This window comes from Elgaria multicarinata, chromosome 8 (genome assembly GCF_023053635.1).
Source record: "Elgaria multicarinata webbii isolate HBS135686 ecotype San Diego chromosome 8, rElgMul1.1.pri, whole genome shotgun sequence".
NCBI classification, from domain to species: Eukaryota; Metazoa; Chordata; class Lepidosauria; order Squamata; family Anguidae; genus Elgaria; species Elgaria multicarinata.
Genome location: NC_086178.1, coordinates 37,602,528 through 37,628,818, shown reverse-complemented (window position 1 = coordinate 37,628,818; position 26,291 = coordinate 37,602,528). Strand labels below are relative to the sequence as shown.

At 41.9% G+C, this 26,291-nt stretch overlaps 1 protein-coding gene across 1 annotated transcript in view; it reads left to right on the top strand.

Annotated features, from left to right (window-relative positions):
- GRK7 (G protein-coupled receptor kinase 7) overlaps positions 1–22,705 on the top strand; it is a 49,304-nt gene extending 26,599 nt beyond the window's left edge. Inside the window, exons 3-4 of the mRNA XM_063132163.1 lie at positions 3,050–3,321; positions 22,232–22,705. Of these exons, the coding sequence (XP_062988233.1) occupies positions 3,050–3,321; positions 22,232–22,556 (597 nt within the window). The 3' untranslated portion in view covers positions 22,557–22,705. The remainder of the gene's footprint in view (positions 1–3,049; positions 3,322–22,231) is intronic.
- Positions 22,706–26,291: the final 3,586 nt, after the last annotated feature.

Here is a 26,291-nt window from a genome sequence, read left to right as displayed (position 1 = left end):
AAACATGTGCTTTATACTCCCATTAAAATTAGGGGGATATAAAAGTTCTTAAACTTGAGTTGATTTTGTCCTTATATTGTTCAAATCCTAGCTACACTGCCACACCATTATAAAGCATCCAAATTGATACCTAACTTATTACGCAGTATGTGAAGTCCTTCTGTAGTGGGTAATCTGGCCAACAACTACTTCAGTCATAGACATTTTGAAAGCAGTCATGAAGGCATAGGCTTCAAATCTGGCTTAATAAGATAATATATTTCAAAAGGAAATGTTTAATTTTTCTAGTATTTCTAAAAACTACTCTTACATGCAAATATTTTAGAATTTGTAGCTTATATAAAATGGATTTGCGTTATTATATTTAAAACCTGAAGCCTGCATTCAAGGATTTGGCTTGTTAGTTCAAAACCTGTTTATCGCCATTTTGGCATTGTGGCTGCTTCCTTAGCTGCCTGATCCAGAATTATTTAGAGCGCAATCCTATGGGATCCGCCCTTGATACTCATAAACCTCTGAACTCGGAGGCTTATGGGTGTCCAGTCCACATACATCAAACTTCAAACAAAAATCCCCAAACGCATTTCAACCATACAAGTCTTCATCAGTGGGAAAAGGATATGTGGATTTTTTAAAAAATTATACAAATACTAAAAACAACTTTTGATGCCCCAGATATAGGGAGTTTCTATTGGACTTAAAAACTGCATTATTGAGAACATGGCTCCCAAGTTTATCTTGCATATTTTGCATATATTTGTTCATTTGAGACATCACACATGCAACTAGATATCACTTGGGAGCCAAGGTAAGATTACTCAATATTATATACTTTTCCCTAAGAGTGAGCAAGTTGTGGAAGTGTTGTTTTAATTATGCCAACTTTGCAAACTAATTAGGTGTCTTTATCCACCAGCTCTTGAAGACAGGAGGGAGTATTTAGTCCCCCGTCTTCCTTGTTACAAGCCTGAAGATTCACAAGAGCCAACTTTGGGTAAATAATCATTATTAGTGTAAAACCTTGGGCTCAAAAGAAAGGGGGTAGAGCACCAATAGGCATTTGGCAATTATTATTTTCTTTTTTCTTTGTTCTGCTTTTCAGGTCCGATAGAAACTCCCTATATCTGGGGCATAAAAAGTTGTTTTTAATATTTGTATAATTTTTTTTAAAATCCACTATCCTTTTCCCACTGATGAAGACCTGTATGGTTGAAATGCATTTGGGGATTTTTGTTTGAAGTTTGATATATGTGGACTATTCTGTTTAAATTTTAAATGAATGTATTTGCTTTAAGATTAAAATATTTTCTACTAATATGATTTTATTGTAATAAGTATAGTTATAACTAAATTTGATATATTGTTTGTATCAGTTTTCTTAAACTTACTTTGTTTTCAGGTTTGGTTTTGGTTTAAGATAGCACTTTTTCACATTTCTTTTTATGGGTATCCAGACAAGAGTGGGAGGCACGGCGGAGGCAATCCTTGCCTCCGCTGCACCTCCCACTGTGCCATTTAGGTAGACAGGCATTTTTGCCTATGTAGCTGAGGCATCAGGAAGGAGGCTAGAGAGTGCTGAGTATACAGCATAACCCATCCCCTCACATCCTTGCCCACTGGCATGCCTGTTTTCCTGTCCCACCAAGGTCACCTTTGTGTTGGTGCAGTTCTCTCTGCATCAGTGGGGAGGGGGAAGGGAGCTTGGACTCCTCGGTACCAAGATCTGAGCGGTGTCTCCAACCTTGGATCCAGGAATGTTCCCACGAGATGCTGTCTAGGGGGCATAGGATTGCCGTCCTAGCCACTAAAGTTCTATTGACTGACCACCTTTACAGACCAATAGCACATGGGGTTGGATCCAAATTAACGTGTGAGAAACTGGGCTGGCAGAAGCAGACATCCCAGCCCCCTCTGCCCCATCGAAGACTCTATAGCATCTGAAAATCAGGGGATTTCAATGGTCTACTCTAAGACCTGGTTCACATTATCAAAACAAACCACTGTAGCCACGGTGTCTTGTTTTAATCTCCAGTCTGTGCTGGTGCATGCCAGGCACCATTTCCCTAATTACCCAAGCCATGGGTTATTTGAGGATTGTTTCCCCATCAAACAAGCCATGTTGCCTGGGTTCAGATGTCACAACAAACCATGCCTGGATGTATAAATAGGTGAATGGTACCTGGCACACACTGGGGGTTAAAACAAGCCACCACAGTTTATTTGATCATGCAAAGTGGCCCTAAGTATGACTAAGCAGCTGTTCAAACAACACAGTAACCTGAACTCAGTGGCTGAGTGTGGTTTGTTGTTGAATAGTGGGTTAGTGTGTTGCATGGACCCAGGATATTTTCGGCAGTGTGGTTGTTAACCATGCAGTGTAGTTTGTTAACCACTCTGAAGGACCCAACAACAAAGCATTGGTTCAAGGTAACTTTTTTAAGAAAAATAAGCCATGCTGCATTGCTGCATGGTTAACAAGCCACCCTGCAGAAAATGTCGTAAATTCAGACAACACATTAAATCGCAGTTCAACAAACAACCTATGGTTCAACAACAGTTCACTCAGTTCAACCACTGAGTGTGGGTTTGCGAGTTGTATGAATCCAGTCAATAGATTTGCTCGTTTCACTTGCATTGTATTCCCATTGTTTCTGCAAGGATCTCAGAAGAGTATTGTGCATCTCAGCAACTTATTAATGTCTGATTAAGGAATGTCTTGTAAGAATATTAAATAAACAGATTTCTGCGGATTTTCCTAATGATATAAATTCCTTATGTCTTCTAATCTTCAAAATTGACAGAAAATAGATTCCCAAAAAGAAAGAAAATCTACTAAAAGATAAAGAAGAAATGAGATATTCTTGAGCTCAATACATAATCGTATTTTTCAGATTAATTTGCTAAAATTGTTATGGAAGACATATAGCTTTCATGACTAAAAACTAAACACAATCCTATGTGATTCATCCAAGGAAACTACTTTTTCCTATTCGAAGACATTTTTTATTAGCATTACTGTTCATTAAAGCTATCTGTTTGATTACCACAGGCTGGAACTAATGGATACATGGCTCCTGAAATCCTAAAGGAACAGAGTTACTCCTACCCTGTGGACTGGTTTGCTATGGGATGCAGTATTTATGAGATGATTGCTGGCCGAACTCCGTTCAAAGATTTCAAAGAGAAGGTCGATAAAGACGAAGTAAAAAAAAGGACCATAGAAGCTGAGGTGAAATTTGAGCATGCTAATTTTGATGAGCTATCGAAAGGTATCTGTAAAGCGTTCCTGGCAAAGAATCCAGAAGATCGTTTGGGAAGCAGGTATTAATGAGGATGAAGTTCAATGATCCTATCGAGTTTTCTAAGATTGTTTACACTAGAGAGCTTCTCATGCTATTTGGACACATGCTCCTTGGGCAGAGGGAGAGTATGACCGTGGTGATCCATGCTCTTTCAGTAGGATTACTGTAATGTGCTATACATGGCTTTGAAGATGACTCAGAGGCTTCAGCTACAGCAGAATTTAGCTGTTTTAACTGGTTTAACTGGTACAGCCTGGTATAATTGCACTGGCAGCCTATTCACTTCTGAGCCAGATTCAAGGTGGTGATGCTTACCTTTAAAATCCTAAACAGTTCAGGACCCAAATTTCCGAAGGAATGCCTCTTCTCATATCAGCCCACCCGTTTCTTGAGATCTTCTGCTGAGGCCCTGCTTCAAGTGCCTTCCTTATCAGAAGGGAAATCAGGAGAGGGCTTTTTCAGTGGTGGCACCCTAGTTTTAGAATACCCTCCCCCGAAGGAGGCATATATGATGCCTGCTTTACAAACCTCCCGATGCCAGATTAAAGAAAAGCATGGGTGGCTGGGGAATGCTGGGAGTTGTAGGTCTTTTTTCGGTCTAAACATGCATAGGATTCCATCCCAAAACCACTTTTATTGATCCAGGCATATAGTGCCTCCGCTTTTTTGTGGTTTTATTTGCTGCCTCTTATTATGATAGTCAGACAGTTCTATTGTACATTGCCTTGAAATCTGATCCTGACGAAGGGCTGTATAAAAATATTCAGTCAAGCCATCAATCAGAATGCTGTTCATGTAGTCTAGAAAGCAAAAGAGAGCCCACTTAAACTGAGCACTCATTCAACCCTATCTACATTTTCTATTCTATGCAGATGTATTTACAGACCAATTCTACCGAGGACAGGTGGGGAGGGTCCATGCTGGAGGAACTGCCATATCCAAGCCTTACTGGGCTTGCTCCAGCCAGGACAGAAGCTTGGGATGTTTTGTTTTCTTCCTGCCTTTTCCTCGCTGCCACCATCGGAGCCCCAACAGTGGAAGGATGACAGCAGAGATTTCTGCCAGAAGGCCTCCGTGATGGCCCTCCTTCAACGGTGGCCTTCTTCACTGCCCTCAGATAGGGAGTTCCGCAATATCCACAATGTCCATCAGCCTCTGGGACGCCCCCTATAGGGACCCCGTAGGATTGTATTCTTCAGCTTCCTTTGTGAAAATGCCCAAAATGTTTCCTTAAATGCAGTAGAGGCTGGTGGCACCAATGTCAGTGGCGCGGTGAATCCGCTCTGGGTTTCAGTCCGAACTTGTCAGAACATTAAAAAAGCAATTCAAGGTACTTAAACCTATTTGAGGGCTAGTTTCAGCACCTTGGATAGCTCCTTTAGAGTTCTGACTGGTTCTGATTGAAGCCCAGAGCAGATCTACTGCCCGCTGACGATGCCGCCAGCCTACACTGCTTAAACTGGACTGAAATTGGCTTTAGTCGGGGAGTGACATGTTGCAACAGACAGGGATACTGTCTCAGGGCTGACATGCTTTCTTTTATAAACCTGAACCAGCTCATCACTGATGTTTTTTGTGGCTCAGTGACCTTTAAAGAATGGGAGGAAGAGGAGATTTTCCATAAACATTATCCTTTCCGGAGGGCGTAATAGTTAATTAATGCATTTTTCAGTGACATCTGCCTTATGGCTGCTTGGCTCTTTTAATGAGGTTGAGCAGCACGGCTGCGCCTTCCTGTTCCTGGCTGGTGGAAAACAGAGATTCCTGAGCCTTTTCAAATTATTTATATCTCATCTTTCTGTTTCCTGAGGCTATCCCAGTGGAACTTGGGGAGCTTAAAAAAAATAGGAGGTGCATCTGCTGAAGCCATAACTGGAGAACAAATAAACACTGATTAGATCCGTAGGTTTTGAAGGATCATAGACTATCCTGCAGCTTCACGCCCTAATGCTTTTGCCTGTGATTGCTTCATAGTAGGTATCTTTTGCTACATTTGAAATCTGCCCCATAATATAGCAAACAGTGGCACTGTGTAACTCAAGCTGCCCAGATTATCTAGTGTGGGTACTTACGCGGTGCTCCCAAAATAGGAAATGCACCACTCTAAAAGAGGACAAAAGAGGAGACAGGTGTTTTTTACATATAAAATGGGCATATGCCAATTTATAGTTAGAGATGCAATTTTGGAAATAATTACTACAATTTAAATAGAAATACAATGCATCTGACGAGAGTGGAGAAGACTGTGGTCAGGTGACCTGTGTGCCCACTCAGTCTGCTGTGCCCACTGTTGATGCCGGGCAACTCCAAGGCCCCTGACGGCTCTGCCTTCTCTCCCTTCTTTCAATGAGATGTGGGATGGACAGCCTTTCAAACAGAGGATGCCTTCAAATTGAGTGAGATGGTTTATGAGGACAACAGATGTCCTTGTCAACTTGGAGGGGGAGGGGTTGTGATCACACAAAACCACTGAACACATTTGTCTGTGTCTGTATCTCTTACACACACACCACCTCCCTTGCCCCATCTCATCCTCCCTCTCATACACACACACACCCTCCCTCCCTCTCTCTTACATGCATCTCTCTCTCTCTCTCTCTCTCTCTCTCTCACACACACACACACACACACATACACACACACACCACTTCCCTCTTTCTATCCCTCACACCCACCCTTCCTCCCTCTCTCTTACATGCATCTCTCTCTCTCTCTCTCTCTCTCTCTCTCTCTCTCTCTCTCTCTCTCTCTCACACACACACACACACACACACACACACCACTTCCCTCTTTCTATCCCTCACACCCACCCTCCCTCCCTCTCCCACTCCCTCCCCCTCTCTCATTTACAATTCCCTCCTTCCCTCTCTCTCACACCCACACCCACCCTCTTCCTCCCTCTCCCTCTCACATACACACCCTCCCTCTCTCTTACATACACACCCTCCTTCCCTCACCCTTTCAGACACACTTTCTCTCTTTTTCTCTCTCTCTCTCTCTCTCTCTCTCTCTCTCTCTCTCTCTCTCTCACATACACACACACACACACACACACACACACACAGCCTCCTTCCCCCACTCTCTCACACACTCATTTTTCCTTTCTCTCTCTCTCATACACACACTACCTCCCTCGCTCCCTCTCATCCTCCCTCCCTCTCATACACTCACAGACACATGCTCTCCCTCTCACTCTCTCATACAGACACACACCACTTTTCACTTTCTCGCTCTCTCTTCCTCCTCTCTCTCTTTCTCTCTCTCTCTCTCTCTCTCTCACACACACACACACTTACACATCCTCCCTCCCTCTCCTTCTCTCTCTCTCTCTCTCTAGATGGATAAAGCATACTCTGGGTTAAACCCCATGTTGTGCATGCAAGTGAATGAACCTCTTGCTCTCCTGCTCCAAGGGTCCCTAAATATCCAAAGCAAATTTGGGGTGTGGTGGGAGCAGGGCATGCAGGAGGAAGGAGAAAGTTGTCCGACAACAAAGGATGTACCTTGGCTTGTAGGCTCCTGTGTAAAATATAACACAAAGCCAAGGGTAGAAAGGGAAAGGTCTGGCAAATGGCATCATATGCCTTCATGTGTATATAAATCTCGTTTAAAGCCAAAGATCCTGCAGAAGAGTGGATTTGGGGGCGGGTTTTGAAGGAAGGGGGAGCGATGTGGCACTAAGTCTATGCTATTTCAAATATTATTTAGAACTGAAAATATCACAGACAGCCATTTTTGTGAATGTGGAACTGTATGTTGTTTCCAGCCAGCATTCAGTATTTGCCTGATGCTACTTGCGTAGGGTTGCCATATGTCCTGGAATACCAGGAATGTCCCGATATTCAGGAGATTCTGAAATGTCCCGACTGGCTGGGCAAGAATCCCGGATTCCTGGTCCAGCTGGCTGGAGAAATTCTGACCTCCAAAATGGTGCCTTGAGCCTGCTCAGTGGAGTGGCAGCAGCAGAGAAAAAGACGCATCAATCTGGCGCTTTTTCCAGAGCCTCACCGCTCCTCCACAGGCTCATCTGAGTCACTCACCATGACTCACCTTATTGCACGTGCGGATGCGTAGAAGAGGAACACGTGCTCTCCTCAGGCAACCTGAGTCCCATGCAATGCAAAGGAGTTTGGTGAGCTCGGCTGGTTGTGGTCAGACCTTTAGGGTAAGCCTGGGGCGGAGCTGCTGAGTTAAAGGGAGTTTTGTGGGGGACAGGAGTGAGTGAGTGGGGATGAGGGGGTGAAGGAAAGGAAAGGAGAGAGGGGAGAAAGGAAAGAACAGTCAATCCCCCCAAAATCGCCCTTCAAAAATCCACCTCCTTGGATTTGGGTTGCAAGCCTCAAATCTGTTACTTGGAAGTAAGTTGCAGTGAATTGAAGATGTCTGGTTTTACAGTTGTTGATGTTTTAATTGAAAAAATTGGGCTTTGCAAAAATTGGGCTTTCCCTAGACCTTTACATATTGCTCAGTTTTTTAAAAAAAATCCTGGGCCCCCCACCCAAAAAAAAAAATTGTCCCAGTTTTGTGGATTCAGAATATGGCAACCCTATACTTGTGGTAAGGCTAAAACTGGACATTCACTGAAGGGTAAACATGTTACTTATTCATATAATGTTGCTGCATTGGGAAGTTTAATGGAGAAGCTTGAGACTCACCAGCAGGCAGTGCAGAATATCACATCGGAATACCCAGTGACCAGGAGGAGGACTTGCGTCCATGTTTAAAGTGCTGGTGATTTGATTTTTCCAAAGTTCTTGGAGCAATGGGCGTGTGACTTCTTGATCTCATCAGTCTTTGTTCTAGTGGGAGTAGCACAACAACACTGCAGCTGTTTGACAGAAGGAGGCCAAAATATACAACCTCATACACTGACATGTAGCCTCGGCTTGATCATCCTGTACTGTTTCAGTCAGGAATTCTAATAGGTCCATAAGATTTGATTTTTCCACTTTCACAGTATGAGGAAACTCAACCAATTCTAGTACTCAGTGACAGATGTGCATTTGACTTGAGACATAAATAAGTTCGGCAACTTTTCGCGCTCCCATTCTGTCAATTAAAGAGAAGATGAACATTCAAGTTTTGTTGTTTCAGTATGGTAGAAGCATGGATATACACAAATGCATGCTATAAATACTTCAGTCACTTCAGTTATGTTGCCGGATTAATCGCAAGCCCCAGGTCCCTTCTTATATATGCGCGAGTTTTAGAGTGTCATCAGTCGAGCATTTTATCGCACGCTCATTACTGGCCACTCACATTTTGGGGGTGGGGTGGGGGTCCTTTTAATAGTGACGTCCACCTGCTGTATGTCTCCCGCTCCTTCTGGACTTCTTTCCGCAACAAAATAAGACCTCGGTAAATCCGTTATTTTATTTTTTGGAAGCAAAACATGCCTCCATTTCCTGCTGTATGTAAGAAAAGCAGCATGATAAAAACGCTCACTGAATGGGCCACATAGGCCACAGCTAGACCTAAGGTTTATCCTGGGATCATCCAGGGTTCACCCCTGCCTGAGCACTGGATCCCCTGTGTGTCACCTAGGTGAACAGGTTTGACCCCTGGATGATCCAGGGATAAACCTTAGGTCTAGCTATGGCCATAGTCATTATTTACTTCCTCTTCCTTCCCCATGTGAAAGAAGAGGAAGTATTGTGGGGCAGAAGGAGGAGGGAAACAATGGTAGTGAAATATGACTCCCCCACCACCGTCTGAAGACACTTTTACTCACAGTTACATCCTACTCTGTTCAGGTGTGAAAACTGTAGTCCTAAGCACAATTACTGGGGAGTGAATCCTATTGAATGAATTAGATTTACTTCTGAGTAAATATGTTGAAGATTACACTCAACTTCTGTGGTCCTAATCACACTTAGAGCTCTATCACACCAGCATTTCATTGCACTGTCCTCCTGCCTTGTTTACCATTTTGCCCCACAACCTTCACACAACATCGTCACTGTCTTGCAGTCATCTTGCCTCTTCCCCTCCATTTCCCATGTTTTTCTAGGGCGGGGAAAGTGCGGTATTTTTTCTCCACGGGGGATAAAACCACCCTCCCATCCCTGTGTATTGCTGTCCTCGTGCTATGGGAGCATGTGCGTTGAAGGGCAGTCTTGCTGACAAATGAGGAGGCTAGTGGCGGCTCTCCTTCAGTGCACCGAGTCGGTCGAATGGAGTTTCACTGCTTCAACCCCATTCTGATTGCTCTATCATCCACCCGTTTCAACTTCCCTCTTTTTTTGCCTGCTGTACAAGGTGCCCAGCCAATGAAATGCTAAATTGCTAAACTTTAGACGAGAAACCACAGTGAGTGGGGGAGGAGGCACCCATGCCCATCAGAATGTTCTTCAACCATAAGAACCAATGAACTGGAGGGGGAAGTAGGATGGGAGGAGTGGGGTGGCAATACCAGGAAGCACAAGCAGATGAAAAGGTAAACAAGGCAAAATAGCGCAACAATGCACACACATGAAACAGAGGTGCATACCAGGAACAAAAAGTATGTGTGATGGAGCTCTTAATTGGGAGTAAGAAGAGCTACTTCCAAGTAGATGGGTTATTTTTAATGTATTAATTTTTTATTGTAAATTTCAACAAAACAAAACAGATTGTAAGAATAGAAAAGAAAAGAAAGAAAAACCATATAGGTATAACTACATGCATTAAAAACATCCAAGTAAACATACCTAGGATTGCACTGTAACGCTGCAATCCTGTTCGTATTTGCTTGGGAGCATGTCCCAGTGAACATAGCAGGGCTTACGTCTGAGGAAACAGGCATAGGTTCAGGTTGTAAATTGTTTTGGGGAATCCAGTACAATTATGAATTTCACTTTTGAAACGCACATTTAAGGGTACTGAGTAAGTTACACTACCTCCTCATCCTCCTAGGAGAGGGGTGGGTAATTTAGGGCCATGCAAATATTTTTAGATTGCAATTTCCTTCAGGTCTAGCCAGTATAGCCAATGATAAGGGAAGTTCAGAGCTGCAGTCCAGAAACATAGAACTACACTATTGCTTTATAGTGGTACTGAAGTGCACTGATAAATGTTGGGGTACATTAGATATTCCATATACCACTTTCATGGTATTAATTACTGCTTTTTATTCCACATCATCCCAAAAATGTCATTGTGTGTCCTACAAGGTATAAATGCACAAGTTGTCTGTGGTAGTTAAGTTTTGATTGCTCATTTTTGTTGATGTTTATTTAGTTGTATCTGTGATTTTTTTTTATTATTGTAGTTCTAAACTGTCTTGAATATGGGGAGAAGAGGGCAAAAGGGCTATAAATGTTTAAATAAACAGATAAAAGAGATTTGTGAGATGTAAAAACTGGCAACATCTTGCACACAAAGAATATTTGATCCAATCGGAGGTATCATCATCTAATATCCACATCTAATTCTCTGTGACCAATGGGGCAATACTTTCTAATCTAAATGAAATCTACAGGTAATGTGAAGCAGCACACAAGAAAAGTAAGATAATAGGGTGTGTGTTTTTAAAAAAACTTGCTTTTATGCCACTTCTTGGCCATAAAGATCCTGAAGCAGTGAACAAAAGGTTAAACTATCCAGGAAGGCAATCTTGCCTTCTGTGTGAAGATTCATTTTTGTAGCTCACTGAGACATTCCTTTAATATAAGCAATTCATAAATATTTTTAAATAAATAAATAAAGGTTGGATCCGGGATCCTGTTTCCATGAGAGGAAGGATTCTGCTTGCATTAAGTCCCTCATTTGATTTTTGGAGATCCTCCCTCCCCACCCCCACATCACTGCTCATCCCATTCAGTGGGGTCTCCTGACTATGTGCCTGGGTTCGTATGATCAGCAGGGGAAACTACACAGCATAGGTTGTTTCCCCCACCCCTGCGCATGACAACCATTTGCTTAATTACCCACAACACGTGTGAATCCAGTGTGAGGCACAGCGGGAGTAGCTTTTAACCCACCCCACAATGCGTGGCTTGTATTAGGGGTTGTGGGGCGGGTTAGAAGCCACCCTGGCCTCTGTGTAGCATCTGTGTAGGCTGGACAGGATGCTTTATGTGAGGGGTGGAGAAATCCATTTCTGCCAACCCAGAGCATCTCTACTCCAGTGATAAATAGCATGTCTGTGACTGGCCACTCATGGAAGTTTGTGGGCCTCTTAGATGATGTCATCAACCTCTAAGATGTCTCCCACTTCTTCCTCTGGAAATCTCACTCTAAGAAAAACCTGAGATATGCCAGATCTTAAAAGACAGAAATAGACAAGATCAGGAAGCTACAATAACAAACTCCTAAAAAGCCCGAAGCAAAAGGACAGTTGCCTTCACCATTCATGTGAATGATGCAAGCAATGAGTCCAAACACGCCTCCACAGGGAAGGAGTTCCAAAGCAAAAGGGAACAACCTACCCAGGGAATGAATATATATATATACCCTGTTTTTCAACCCCACCCTGTATATTACATGGGAACCGTTGTTCCAATTACTCAACAAGTCTGCAAAAGCGCAAAAGGACTGTTTTATTGCCTCCCTGTTCTTGATCCTGTACCATCCTGCTCCATCTTGCTGAATGTTATATTATATTAACCTCTCAGGGATCCCAGAATTGCCTTGCGATTCTTATTTGTGCAGATGTTTTTCATGCTGCTGTTGATATTCTCAAATATGCTGTTTTAGCATTCTTTGCTAGTTGTGATACTTCTGTGTGATTACTGACAGGCTTTCACTCCCTGCCTCAGTCAGCCCCTTCCACCATGTAGCAATAAAAGGGTTATCTGAGAGTGTCTCAAAGGGAAATGGGTGGAGCTGCAGAGGAGGAATAATGCACAAGGAAGTGCATTAGGAAGATCTCTATTCTTTTATCTACTGAAGGTAGTACCTGGAAGTATTGGTTTGGATCCTGACCTAGCCATACTTAAAGTACACCCATTGAAGTCAATGGAACTTAATTTAGTCATGATTAAGTCCCATTTATTTTCACGGGTCTGCTCTTAAATATAACTAAGTTCTGGATCCAACCCATTTGAAGTGTACATATAGGAAGCTATAAATGACACGTCTGTCTGTTTTCTTCTTTTACAATTGACACAATGTGTAAAATGGTTGACTTTCTCCCTGCTCTTAATATTTCTATCTATTGTGAACTGGAGGTAGCAGAAAGCCTGTCTTTACTAGAGATATTGTTCAAGAACAGCTCATCCTTATGTAAAGCTTAGCTAAAGATTCTGCTAAGGTCACGGAGACCTTGGGTTATCTGTTTAAGTACCTGTTGCATAAGTTAAAGCTCCTCATAGGCAGCTTTAATTTGTACACCTGACCCTTTAAAAATGTTCTGTTTGTGGTCAAGAGCGGCATCAAAAGAGTCAGGGTCACAAGGGATTAACTATTTCAGCTCCTTGGTCCAACCCACGTGGGTTTTGCATAGCTATCTTTTTTACTATTGCCATGCAACAACAAATAGCTCTCTAAGCAGAGATAAACAGAAAACCATTTAGACAAGTCGATTTTCCTTTCTTCCTCGTAGGAAAGGAGTGGACATGATAGATGTAGAAAATAGAAAGTTGTGTTAATAGGTTCAGCCAAAAAGAGTTTAGTTTATTTGTTTTACAATATTTATATATTAATTTCTAAAGTGGTTTACAATATAAAAACACAATAAAATAAAAAAAACAGCTAAGAACAGCCACTTAGAGATGTTTTAAATATATTCAGCAGTATATAAAACTATTAATTAATTAAATAAATAAATAAATAAATAAATAAATAAAATAAGAACAAGAAAAACAAGAAAATAAATCAGTCAGCAACAGTTTATTAAAGGCTAGATGAAACTGATAAGTATTTGTCAGTTCTGGGCAAGAGCCAGTATTGAGGCTCCAACACTGAGGACACCATTCACCATCATTGGGGCCACTATTGAGAAGGCCGTGGTCCTAGCAAATACCAATCTAGCAACATGAAAAAATGGTGTATGTGGGGCAGGGGGGACACTCATATAGAAGGGGGTGTTCTTTGACGTAAATTTGACCCAGATGATTGCCCAATAAGAAAATACATGTTAGGTGTTGCTGTTGTTCCATCAATGTAAATGACACTGTACAGAGTGACATAAGCAAAAATACAGGACCCTGTCCCAAGGGGGCTGGATCCTAAATTTTAACAGAAGCAGAAGCAAAAGCAAGGCTTCTGCTTCTTGATTCTTTGGCTCCTTGGCACATGTTGGTCATTATTACAGATAGTGCAGGATTCAGAGTGAAGAAAGCTGAAGAGTCCGGTGGCTTGAAGAAACAGCCCTCTTCTCTGACCTCTTGACTGACTTTATATGCCCCTATCTCTTTTCAGAGATGGGTCTGTAGGTCTACTACTGGGTATTAGACCCCCCCAGCCTTGGACCTGGTCACTGCTACTTTCTGATGCTGGACATGATCTTCTGCAGTGTTTGCATATTATTCAGCTCTGTGACTGTTTTTATATATCCTAGTTGTTTGATTATTTCTGTGTCTGATTTCTTGTTCTTGTTTTTGTTTTGCAATCAGTCGCAAACGGTGGTGGCTGGAACAGCTCTGGGTTAATGCTGTTGTACTCCGCCTGTTTTATTTTTCGGGCTTCATACTATTTCTTTCTCCTCATTTTCTGCTCTCTATTCTTATCTCCTCCTATCCATATCTCATGGCTTGGTCTCATTTTGTTTCTCCTACTTTATTTCCCATTCGGTGTCTCCCCTCTTCTCAGCTGCCTTTTTCTTGTTCCTTATGGAACTGTCCGTCTATTGCTTCTAAGGCTGTTGTCATTCATGACTTATTTAACTCTAGGTCTCTTCACCTCCTCGCTCTTACTGAAACCTGGCTTCTTGCCCATGATACCGCCATTTCTGCTGCTCTATCTCTTGGAGGACTCTCTTTTTCTCACACTAGTCGTTCTGAGGGTCGTGGTGGTGGTATGGTTCTTTTATTATCTAGCTTGAGCCAGTTCTAGCCTCTTTCTACTCCACCTTCACATTGTTTTTCTTCTTTTGAGGTACATGTGGTGAGGCTTTTCGTTCCACTGCGGCTGCGGGTTGCAGTTGTGTATCGTCCCCCAGGCCCGTTCTCAAAATTTATCTCTGATTTTGATTCATGGCTGACCTTTTTCCTTTCTGATAATTCTCCTACCCTTATCTTGAGTGATTTTAATATCCATGTGGATGACCCTAAGGACTCTGCAGCTTTACGTTTTCTCTCGTTATCCTCCTCTGTTGATCTTAAGCTTTGGTCTGTTTCACCCACATATTCCCTCAGACACTGGTCTTCACTTTGAATTGCTCTATCTTGGACCTTTCTGCTACTGACTTTCCTTTGTCAGATCATCATCTAGTTTCCTTCATGATTACTCATAATCCTCCTTCCTCACATCCTGCTTCTCGCTCTTGTCGTGATTTGCAAACTATTAATTATGAGCGTTTTCTCAATCTTTAGCCTCCTCTCTTCCTTCTGTCATTTCTGCCATCTCCTTGGATTCAGCTCTTTCTCTCTCTTTAATTCTTCTTTATCCTCAATTCTTGACAATTTTGCTCCATCCTTGACACGGAAGGTTCATCCTTCTCAACCCCAACCTTGGCTCACCTCTTTCATCCGCTATCTTCATTCTTGTACCCGGGCGGCTGAACACCTCCGGCATAGGACTAGGGACTTTGTCCATTACAAATTTGTTCTTTCTTCTTTCTCTTCTGCTATTTCCTTAGCCAAACAGCAGTATTACTCATTGCTAATCCAGTCAAATGCTGTGCATCCTCAGCGCCTCTTTGTGTCTTTCAATTATCTTCTGCAGCCTAGTCCACCATCTCCCACCACCCCTCTGTCTGCTAACGACTTTGCCTCTTTCTTCAATATCAAAATTCAAACTATTCGCTCTGATCTTGCCGTCTCTGCCCCTCTTCCAGTTACTGTCCCTCGATTGTCAGTTTCTCTACAACAGCCTTTCTCAACCTGAGGCGCTCCAGATGTGTTGGACTACAACTCCCAGAATGCCCCAGCCAGCTCTGCTGGCTGGGGCATTCTGGGAGATGCAGTCCAACACATCTGGAGCGCCCCAGGTTGAGAAAGGCTGCTCTACAACTTTTTCTGCATTCTCTTCCGTCTCATCTGATGAACTGTCTAGAATACTGCGCTCTTCAAAGCCTTCCATTTGTTCTCTTGATCCAATCCCTTCTCGTGTCTTTATTACTATTATTCCTGTTATCCTCCCTTCCTTGCTTCATATTATTATTATTTCTTTGTCCTCTGGTTCATTTCCTTCTTCTTTTAAACATGCTATGGTCTCTCCTATTCTTAAAAAGCCTTCTCTTGATGTGCTTTCTCTTTCTAACTACCATCCTGTCTCCTTGTTGCCATTTGTTTCAAAGATCCTGGAGCGGGTGGTTTACTCTCATTGCATTGATTTTCTTTCTAGTAACTCTGCTCTGGATCCTTTTCAATCTGGCTTTCATCCTTTGCATTCCACTGAGACAGCCCTTACAAAGATTACCAATGATCTTCTTATTGCCAAGTCTAACGGCCTTTATTCTGTTCTTATTCTCCTGGATCTTACTGCAGCCTTTGACACGGTTGATCATGATCTTCTTTTGGATTCCCTTTGTGACCTTGGATTTTGTGACTCTGCCTATTAGCTTCATCCCACGTACCTGTTTCCCTCGAATTATCCCCTACAGCGTTTAGCTGTCATCGTCGTTGTTGTTGCTAGCTAAATCACACCCCGGGCAGCAGTGTTCCTAAGATCCTTTGCATACCAGGAAATGGGTTTAAGGGGGGAAATGTAAAACATCATTAAAAATCAATGGATGACCCAATCTGATTCAAATTTGGTATGCTTAAAGCTCTCCTTAATATCTATTACTGTGCCAATTTTGATGTCTTTATCTTTAAAACTTATGCAGATGTAAACATTTGTTTAATTTTTCTTTAAACATATCAAATCCTGCTCCTGCGCCCCCAGTTACCGCTTGGAAAACAAATGATTCACTCCAAAAGTAATACCAAAATAAGTTGGGTCTTTTGCCTTTGAAGTACAATTAAAGCAGGATGCATAGGAGTACTTCACAGTCAAAGCAGATTATAAACTGGAAAACCTCAGAGTACTTCACATTAAAAACAGATTATAAGCTGGAAAACTTTGGAGTCCTTTGCACGCAATTCACGTAATTGCACAGTATAACGCTGGTGTGATAAAGCTCTGAAACTGGTTTACTTCTTATCTAGCGAATCATTCATTCATCGTGTTGGCTAATGGCCGCTTGTCTTCTTCCTTTTCCCTTTCAGTTGGGGTTCCTCAGGGCTTGGTGCTTGGCCCGTTGTTGTTTTCTTTATATATGTTGTCCTTGGGTAATCTTATTCGGTCTCATGGCCTCCAATATCATCTGTATGCTGATGATACATAATTATATCTTTCATCTCCGGAACTTTCTCCTGATGTTCAGGATCGTACCTCGGCATGTATTTCAGATATCTCAGCTTGGTTGCTTCATTATCATTTGAAACTTAATATGGCAAAGACAGAATTGCTTGTTTTCCCTCCCAAACCTTCTCCCTATCTTTCATTCTCTATTACCATCAATAATGTTACACTTACTCTGCTTGAGGAAGCTCGTAGTCATGCCTCTTGAATGCCTCTAGTGTGGGACAACAACATCATCATCATTATTTTTCTTCCAGGGGTTTTCTTCCTCTGCCTTTACATATATTCCATTACACAACCACTAGGGAGTGCTGTAGTATAACAACTTTGTAAACAGAGTTTCTAGATTTTCATGCTGCCATTGACGAATATTGCAGACTTCCCTTGTTAGAAAAAAAGACACTAAAATGGTTGCAAGGAATGGGAGAGGCCCGGGAGGATGTTAAGCACCCACATCATGTTAAGCACCCACAAACTACTATGAGTAAGGAATCACTCATGTGCCTCATGTAGGTTTCTGTAGAGGTGAAGAAGAAAACTGAGCCAAAGACTTTGGGGTAGGGAAGGTGTTTACATATAAAGCAAGGAATCCAATTGTTAAGTGCACAATCCTTTGCATGTTTAGACAGAAAAAAAGTCCTACAAAACTCCAGAATGGTTGGGCCACACTAGGAGCTGCTTGACTTTTTTGTATAATATAAATATGCATAGGATTACACCCATATGTGTGTGTGTGTGTGTGTGATATTAAATAAGAATAGTGATCTAATAGGCATACCAAAATGACAGTCATTTAGTAGGCATACCAGAACGGCCTATTTATTTACCCAACCTTTTGAATTAATTTCTTTTTCTTTTTCTTTTGCTGCATCATGTAAATTGCTGTTTATCTGTTATTGTTCTCCTCTGCTTGATTGTATCTGTGTTTTTTGTCAAGGTTGATTTATTTTACTGTGCTTTATTACTTGTACCCCAATGCTCCCCAGTGGATGCAGGGGGGCATGTTCTGTGTAACATATTTTGCTTTTGGTATTGAATAGGGCCACTAGAACCCAGGTTAGAACCTAGGAAGGGCTGGCTGGTCTAAGACAGCCTTCTCCAACCTCTTGTCCTCCAGTTGTTTTGGACTACAACTTCCAGCATTCTCGATCATTGGCCATGCTGGCTGGGCCTGATGAGAGTTGAAGACCAAAAGATCTGGAGGGCACCAAGTTGGGACAGCTGGTCTTAGGCAATAAGAAGTAGTATAGTATAATGTAGTGGTGGGGAAATGTGTAGTCCTCTGGGTGTGATTGGACTGCAACTTCCATCAGCCCTGGCCAGTGGTACAGGATAACTTGCCAATAGTATAGTAGGTCAACTGTTGGGATTAGGCTTAGAATAACTCAGTTAAAGTCTATACGCAGCCAAGAAGTTCACTAGGAGCTCCATCACACCAGTGATTTATCTTACTCTCGCCATCCCTGGTATGTGTTTTTGCAGTGCAGTACATGATGTCATCCCTGTCCTGCGCTCATCTCACCTCTTCCCCTCCCTTTTCCATCTTATTTTCAAGCGGGAAAAATCCGTTTTCCCCCTCCGTGCACAATAAAGCCGCTCCTGCATCCCATGTATTGCTGTCCTTGCGCTATATCGGACCATCCCGTTTTTTGTTGGGGGTGTATGTGTCAAAGGGCAGTTTTGCTAACAAAAGAGGAGGGCAGAGTGGTTCTCTACTCAACTGCTCAACCATGAAGGGGGAGGGAGAGAGGGTGTCCGAACACCCCACAGAGAAGGCAAGCAAGGCCCCCGCCACCCATGCCCGAACTCGGTCCCATTCAACTCTATGATTCTTACTCCTGAGCAGGCATGTCTAGGTTTCCTGACCAGAACAATGTCGGCTTCCCATTGCCAACATTGAACACAAACTTCTCCAAAAACCAGTTATAACACTTTCTCTTCACTTATATTGTTTAATATGGTCTTAGGGGAAAGCATTGTTTGTTGTTTTACTGTAATTACACAGTTTCAGGTTTCTGTACTATTGTATTTGCACAGAAATTTGTATGCAGAGGGAAGGAGAATGTAGGGGGCAGGGCAGATTTCACCGGCACAGTAGCAATACAGGTGAACAGATACATAAGCTGAAATAGAGCAACAACGCATAGATGTGAAAGTGCCCTGTGCTAGGCTCGCTAAAGAAACAGGAGGGGGAAACGGCGGACTCAAAAAGTGGGGGGAGGTAGGTGTGATGGAGCTTTAGGTGGCCTTGATCAAGTCACTTTCCCTCAGCCTAACCTAGCTCACAAGGTTGTTGGGAGGGTAAAAATAGGGTAACCTTGTATGTACTGTTTTGATCACTTTCTTTTTTAAAAAAGTGATAAAAATGTATTATGTTGGAGAGAGAGAGAGAAATACTTTGTGATTCCTTTTTTAAATGATCTAATGTGCATCAATATGTATATTTACTGGATAAAAGCATAAATAAGTTTGCTTATTAAACTGGTCAGTTATAAGAGCCAAGTTCCATGAAAAAGAAAAGGGATTGGGAGGGAGAGGGGAAAGAAAGCAAAACTCAGGCACCAGTTCTTAGTTTCAAAATTCTTATATGTGTTGGTTCTGGAACGAAAGGGCAAAACAAGTTACCTGCAGTTGTTCCTTCTCTGGATGGGGCCGAGGTTGGTCTCCCTACTGCTGTGATGTTTACCCTAGAAGCAGGGAGTGCAGCCTCCCATTATCCCTTGGTTGTCATGGAAGTTGGCTCTCATGGAAGACTAGGTGATATCCAGATTATGAACTCTGTTTATGTAATGTGTCTGTGATTCTCAAGCAGCCTTAAACCATATCAAGTGTGGCTCCATCAATGACCCTACATACAGGTCTCACAGTCCACACGTTTTAAAAACTATTATGGCTACACTCCCCTCCTGTTTGCAACTTATAAGGACTCCATGGCCTCTGGTGACTTTTGTACATGCATGAAAAGACCTGGAGGTGGTGCTAAAATGTCACTAAAAGCAGGGAGTAGTAGATGGCTATTCAGTTTTATTTAAAATTTTATTCCCTACCACAGCCTGCTGGCACTGAACTCAAAGGGAAGCAGCAAATAGGACTTCCAAGTGGGGTGTCCAAACTGTAGGTCTGTGGGGTACACATGGCACAAACTATTAAAGGAGCAAAGATTTCATAGCCCTCCACTTGCATCAGATCTGAGCATTGATACTTTTACCACTTGGACAATCACAAGAAACTTGTGACTGAAATTTGCACTCCTTCTTACTTTAACCTTATTTTACAGAACTGTGTCCAGAGAAAATCATATTTTTCTAACAGTGCAACATTGCATGCTTCGGGATATATTGTGTAATGCTTGATATTTCTTTGAATAATATCAGATTGTTTTTGTGGAAATGCAAATAGCAAAAACCTTGCAAACAGAGGCACTTCTACTCCCTTCTGCTTGTTCTGAGAGAATTTCATGCATTTTTGAATGAAGTCCAGGTTACGTCCTCTTCATTAAGGGATGAAAGGGCAGGAAGCTTCATTTTCTTCCTAGTTTCTCCAGACATTAGTGATTGTGCCGGGTGTTTCCCTGCCAACCAAGAATAGTGTCTGCGGAATAGCTCACACTTTTTCTGGTCTCTTGTTTTATCCCTGGCCTGTAGCCACATCTCTGAGATGTTATACATACTCAGCAACATCTCCCAGATTAAAATAGACACATGTTTGTAACAACACTGGGCACCCCTCCCCTCCCCAAACACACACATTACACCCTGGGCTGGAGTCAAGGGAAGGTAGGCATGGTTGGTCACCTGCCAAGGGCCCCCACCTAAGCATGGGCCAATTGACAAGGGCCCTTAGATTTGCTCCTCCTCTTCACGTTGCAACTTGCTTGTCCACCTGCCTCTTGCTTTGGCCCAGACAATGGTGGTGGTGAGAAGGAGGAGCAGTGGATGCCGCTGTCTACTTGTTCACTGGCTCTCTGTCAACCAAGCAATGAGACAGAGGATGAGGCGCAATAACAGCTGGTGATGGTGGCGGTGAGAAGGTAGACTCACAGGGGTGAGCATTAAAGGTGTCTTGCCCAAGGGTCTTCAAAAACCTGGAACTGGCACTGATTATACCAGCCCTCCAGGTTTGCCATGGGGGCTCCAGTCCAACACACCTTGGGGCTGTCTACACTCAGGGAAAGCCCTGCAGTGGCTGTGGATCTGGATCTGTGTCCCATCAGTTAGGTGATGCAAGCGTAGCTTCACAGCCACTGGGGGATTCTCCATATTGCTCCCATTTGAAAAAGTCAGGGATTTACCCTGGCTGAGCAACATCAACACAGGATTTCCGCTCTGCTCTGTGGCCAATCTGGGACCAACCTGGGGGTGGAGCCTAGTGGAAGTTGACCAGCACTTGGTTGCCTTCCACCAGGAGGAGGGCAGGGGCAACTCTGGGACCCAGATGGCTGCCCAGAAACCCCACACTTCCTTGTTGGTGTCGGGATTACCCAATGTCGCTCCAGGAGAGGGAAAGCACGGGGTTGAGGAAGGAGGCGGTGCCAACTCAGCACCATGAAGACAGCTCCCTGGAGGACACAAGGTTGGGGGAGACTGCACAATGCTCTCCTCTATTGTATGTGATGTTCACTGCCACTGCAGCTGCTTGTCCTCCGCAGTATATGCGCATTGGTAAAACATAAAAAATATAGCATCACAATATGCTATCAAGATATAGCGCAACAACAAGGTGTGAAACAGTTGGCTGCACTTTGCATTAGTCCCAAAGTGTGACCAAACAACAGAAAACGCATGACCCATCCCACAAGAAAAGGACAGAAGAGGATACTGATTTGCATTAAGTTTGCCCAGTTACTGTATAACTATAGACATACCTTTAGAAATAATGATAATAATTATAGTAGTAATAATAATAAATGTATTTCTTACCTGCCTCTCCCTTTGGATCAAGGCAGGGAACAACATTAATACAACAATACAATATAAATCAAATGCATACAACTACCTAAAAGAGCATATAAAGCCAATACAATATTAAAATAACTATCAGGACATCTTAAAATTCTTAGGTTTAAAATTCGTTTAGGTAAGCCTGCCGGAAGAGACTAGTCTTTATCACTATCTTAAACTCGGAAAGAGTGTTGTTGACGAATCTAGAATTTCTGCTCATTTGGGGGCTTGCTTTATGAAGATATAAATCCTAGTAGTGCCAGCGGTCACTCCTGCTGGTGTAACACAATGAGCAGGAGCACAATGGCCCCATTAGATAATGCCCAATGGGGCCTATTTCCAAATAAACGTGCTTTGGGTGGGGTTTTTTTAGTCTGAGTAAAACCTTCTCTGTGAACTAGAATACTGTTTTGTCCTTTGACTGACCAATGTCTCTAGTTCTTAGAAAAGCAAAGAAGAAGTCAATCATCAAATTTACCTAAGATCTATGTATCTTTGAGTTTAAATTTGCAATTCAGAACTAGCTTTCTCTTGCATGACAGTCTCTTATTCTTATTACAGGACTAATGATGATGATCCCAGGAAACACGTTTTCTTCAAGTCAATAAACTTCCATAGGCTGGAGGCAGGCCTTATAGATCCTCCCTTTGTGCCAGACCCATCTGTTGTCTATGCCAAAGACGTCGCAGACATTGCTGACTTCTCTGAAGTGCGGGGAATTGAATTTGATGACAAAGACAAGAAATTCTTCAAGAAATTTTCCACCGGTGCTGTCCCGATACCATGGCAAGAAGAAGTTATTGAAACAGGACTCTTTGAAGAACTGAATGACCCCAACAGAGTAGTTGGAGGTGAATCCAAATCTGGAGTTTGTTTGTTGTTATAGATATTCCATCAGGAACATAAAACGTGGGAATGCACCACTGAACCTTCCATGATTTCAAAGACTCAAAGATGATTAGCAAGAACTCATTGACACCATAATGGCAAGCTGAATAAACTGTTCTCTTCTGTGATGGTATTGTATTTTTTTATGACAGTAAGAAGATTTAACAGTCTGTGATGGTTTATCAGTAAAATATGCAAAATAATATCAGCTACTTGGATTTAAAATTTCCTCGCTTCGGACTGTCACTACTCTGTTAGGGTTCTGTAGTGATACATCCACATTCTTTGTAAAAAACCAAAACAAACAAAAAACACTGGAATAAGGAGTGACATAGTCTACATTGATTTCAGTTAAGTAGCAAAACGCAGAATATTTATATAGTCTAATCCTTGTAGATTTTGCTACTCCATATGATAAGCATTTCTGTAATTGTCAACAGATTTTTTGCTACTGATTTCAACTTCCTATCAGATCTCCTGATAGTATCTTTTCATTTTGATGAAAGCTGTAGTTTAAATTAAACTACAAATGAATCATGCCAGTTTGTAACTGGCCTTAAAGAAGAGAAATAATACAAATGCAACAGGAATGTTTATTTAGCCAGCAATGGAATTAATACAAATTATTGAACATTTTTATAAGTGCTTTTAATGTTGGAAAATAATGTACATAACTGTGTATAGCATAAAAGTGTACTTTTACTGGTTCCTGAACAAAGCTTTATAAATGTCTCACTTTGGGAATCTTTGTTCTTGTTGTTCACATTCCGAAACTAGTTTGCCTAAATTGGCAAATATGTGCTATGAATGTAGAGCAATTGGGGGCTCTTCAATGGTAGAAAACTATCCCTTTCGGAAAGCAAATGTTTGAGCTTACATCTCTAGGGTTAAATCTTTGGAGGCCATTTGTGTGAGGTGTGGTTCGCTCAACTCTTCCTCCCTAAATTCTCTAATGAAATGATTTGTGTTCAGCAGCCCCTAAAGAGTTAGACACATTTAAAAGACACATTGAGAGCCAGTGTGGTGTAGTGGCTAAAGTGTCGGGAGATCCAGGATCTAGTCCCCACTCAGCCATGGAAACCCACTGGGTGACTTTGGGCCAGTCACACACTCTCAGCCCAACCCACCTCACAGGGTTGTTGTGAGGATAAAATGGAGAGGAGGATTATGTATGCCACCTTGGGTTCCTTGGAGGAAAAAAGGCGGGATATATATGCAATAATAAATAAAAAATAATAAAATGAAAAGCAAACATGGAGTTGAACACATGAGGAAGTTAATGGCTGGAGAAAATGCAGAGCCATGCCCTTACTAAAATATTTATTTATTTATTACATTTTTATACCACCCAATAGCTGAAGCTATGCAAAGAGAAGTTCCTAAATGGATGCCACCAAGTAATCACCAATACATTTCAAGATTTTAATGACAATATATATGTATTACTTTCCTTTTGTAATGTATGCTTACTGAGATGCTTCAAATTCAGTATAAGAGCCCCTTCTCAGGTAAAAAATAAAATAAAAACGTTGTGCAATTTATAATCTTGATTCCCGGTCATCCCCAGTCAGTGGATCTCTTGCCATTTAGTACTGTGAGGCTGTTTCTACACCAGCCCCAAAATCTGAGCTGGTCACAGCCGAGTCCCTGTGCATCCAAATGATGCACAAGGACTCCCAGGAGGAAGGAGGGACAAGAAAGGATTTTCCCAGGGATCGGGCCTTTAAACACACACACACACACACACACAAATTTTAAAGTGGGGGCATGACACCCTCCTTCCTCCAGGGATGTCTCACCCGCATGTGGACTAAGGGGAGGATCTCACAATCAGGATATCATGAGATCCTCCCTTCTTCTATGGTATAGAAAGGGCCTGAGTCTTAATTCAGATCACATTCTGAATTTCATGCACTGAAAGAAACAAAGTTAAGTTATAGATTGAGCCCAAAGTTTTATATAAAGCAGTATAAATTTAAAAAGAACTATATCTCCTTTGTTTATAAATTACTCCACCACTATTTAGCTTTGTTTTGCAGCATGCATGTCTAATACTTAATTCTTGATACCTGAATGTGAGAAAACACCCTGATTCATATGGATTCATATCCAAGATGTAAAATAACTTATAACAAGAACTGCAGGGCCAGTTCTTCAACATTTTGATGCAGAAAAGAAGTGATACTACAGATAGATGCATCACAGTCTTGAATAGGAGTACTACTTCAAGAAGGGAAACCTGTTTCATATGCATCTCGCTCACAATGCAATTATGCACACATTTTTAAAAAATGTTTGCAATCATGGCAGGATGTGAGAAATTCCATCAATACATCCATGGCAGAAAGTAACAGTGGAGACAGACCACAAGCCAAAAAGGAAGAATGCCAAAGAGGAAGAAGATCTGGAGGAACATGTACATATTATACTCAGGAACTTTCCAGCAACAGAGGAGAAAGAAGAGGAAATAAGACTTGAAACAGATAAAGATGACACTATGCAAAAGTTGTTTACGATGATAAAAGATGGTTGGCCCAAAACCAAATCCTAAGAGTCACAGGAAATGAACTTTTGGGATGGCAAAGAATAATTTACAATAGAAAAGGGACTTGTACTTTGAGGAGAACAAATTGCAATTCCAAAGTCATTAAGGTCAAGTATTGCTAGAGAAGATTCACACAGGATACTTTATCACAGTATTATGCAAAAGATGAGCACGAGACATACTATATTGGCCAGGGATGAGTGTTCAAATAGAAGATATGGTGTCCAAGTGCTCCACATGCTTGGAATATCAAAAGGGAAATGCCAAAGAACCAATGACACTGAGAGACATATCTAACAAACCATGGTAGCCAAGTAGAACTGATCTGTTCATATGGGTGGGGGGTGGGGGATATTATTTACTTACTGTGGACTATTACACCCAGTATCCGGAGATTGTACAGTTACCAGATACCAGGGCAGGCACAATAGTCAAAGTTCTAGAAAGACATGGAATAGGTGATGAAATTATATCTGACAATGGGCAACAATATATATCAGCTGAATTTGCAACTTTTGCCAAAGTGTGGAGTTCCAAACACACACTCACAAGCCCATACTACCCACAGCTGAATGAGCTAACAGAAAATACGTATAAATTATGAAAAATGAGATGAAAAAACCATACAGACCTATGAAGATGTATAATTAAGCTAGCTGAGCTACAGAAGCACACCAATAGTGGGAATTGCATCTCTAGCCCAGCTATTAATGAGCAGGCAACAGAAATCCAGTCTTCCAACCACAAGTAAATATCCAAAGGGAGATCAGAAAAACACATAATAAACTCAAGGCTAAAACAAAAAGTATATTATGTCAGCGGTGCAAAGTCACTCAAACCGTTGAAGGTAGGAAATTCTGTAAGGGTTTAACAACAAAATGGACATTGGAAACCAGCAGTAGTCACTGGAACACAACATTCATACATAGGAAGAGAAGAGCAAAAGGAACATTACACACATACAAGCAATTTTGGAGAAAAATTCCAAGAAAAAATGCCAAGAGCCACAATCTATTATACAATATGAACTGATGAGTGAACCACATGAATCAGAAAACAGAGGGGAAGATACAACAAATGCCCACAAAATGATGGCTGAGAATGAAGAATCTCACTGGAATGAACAGCAAGCAAATCAGACAGTAATCCAGATATGATCAGCAGCTAAAGCCAAAGATTTGGAAGAAT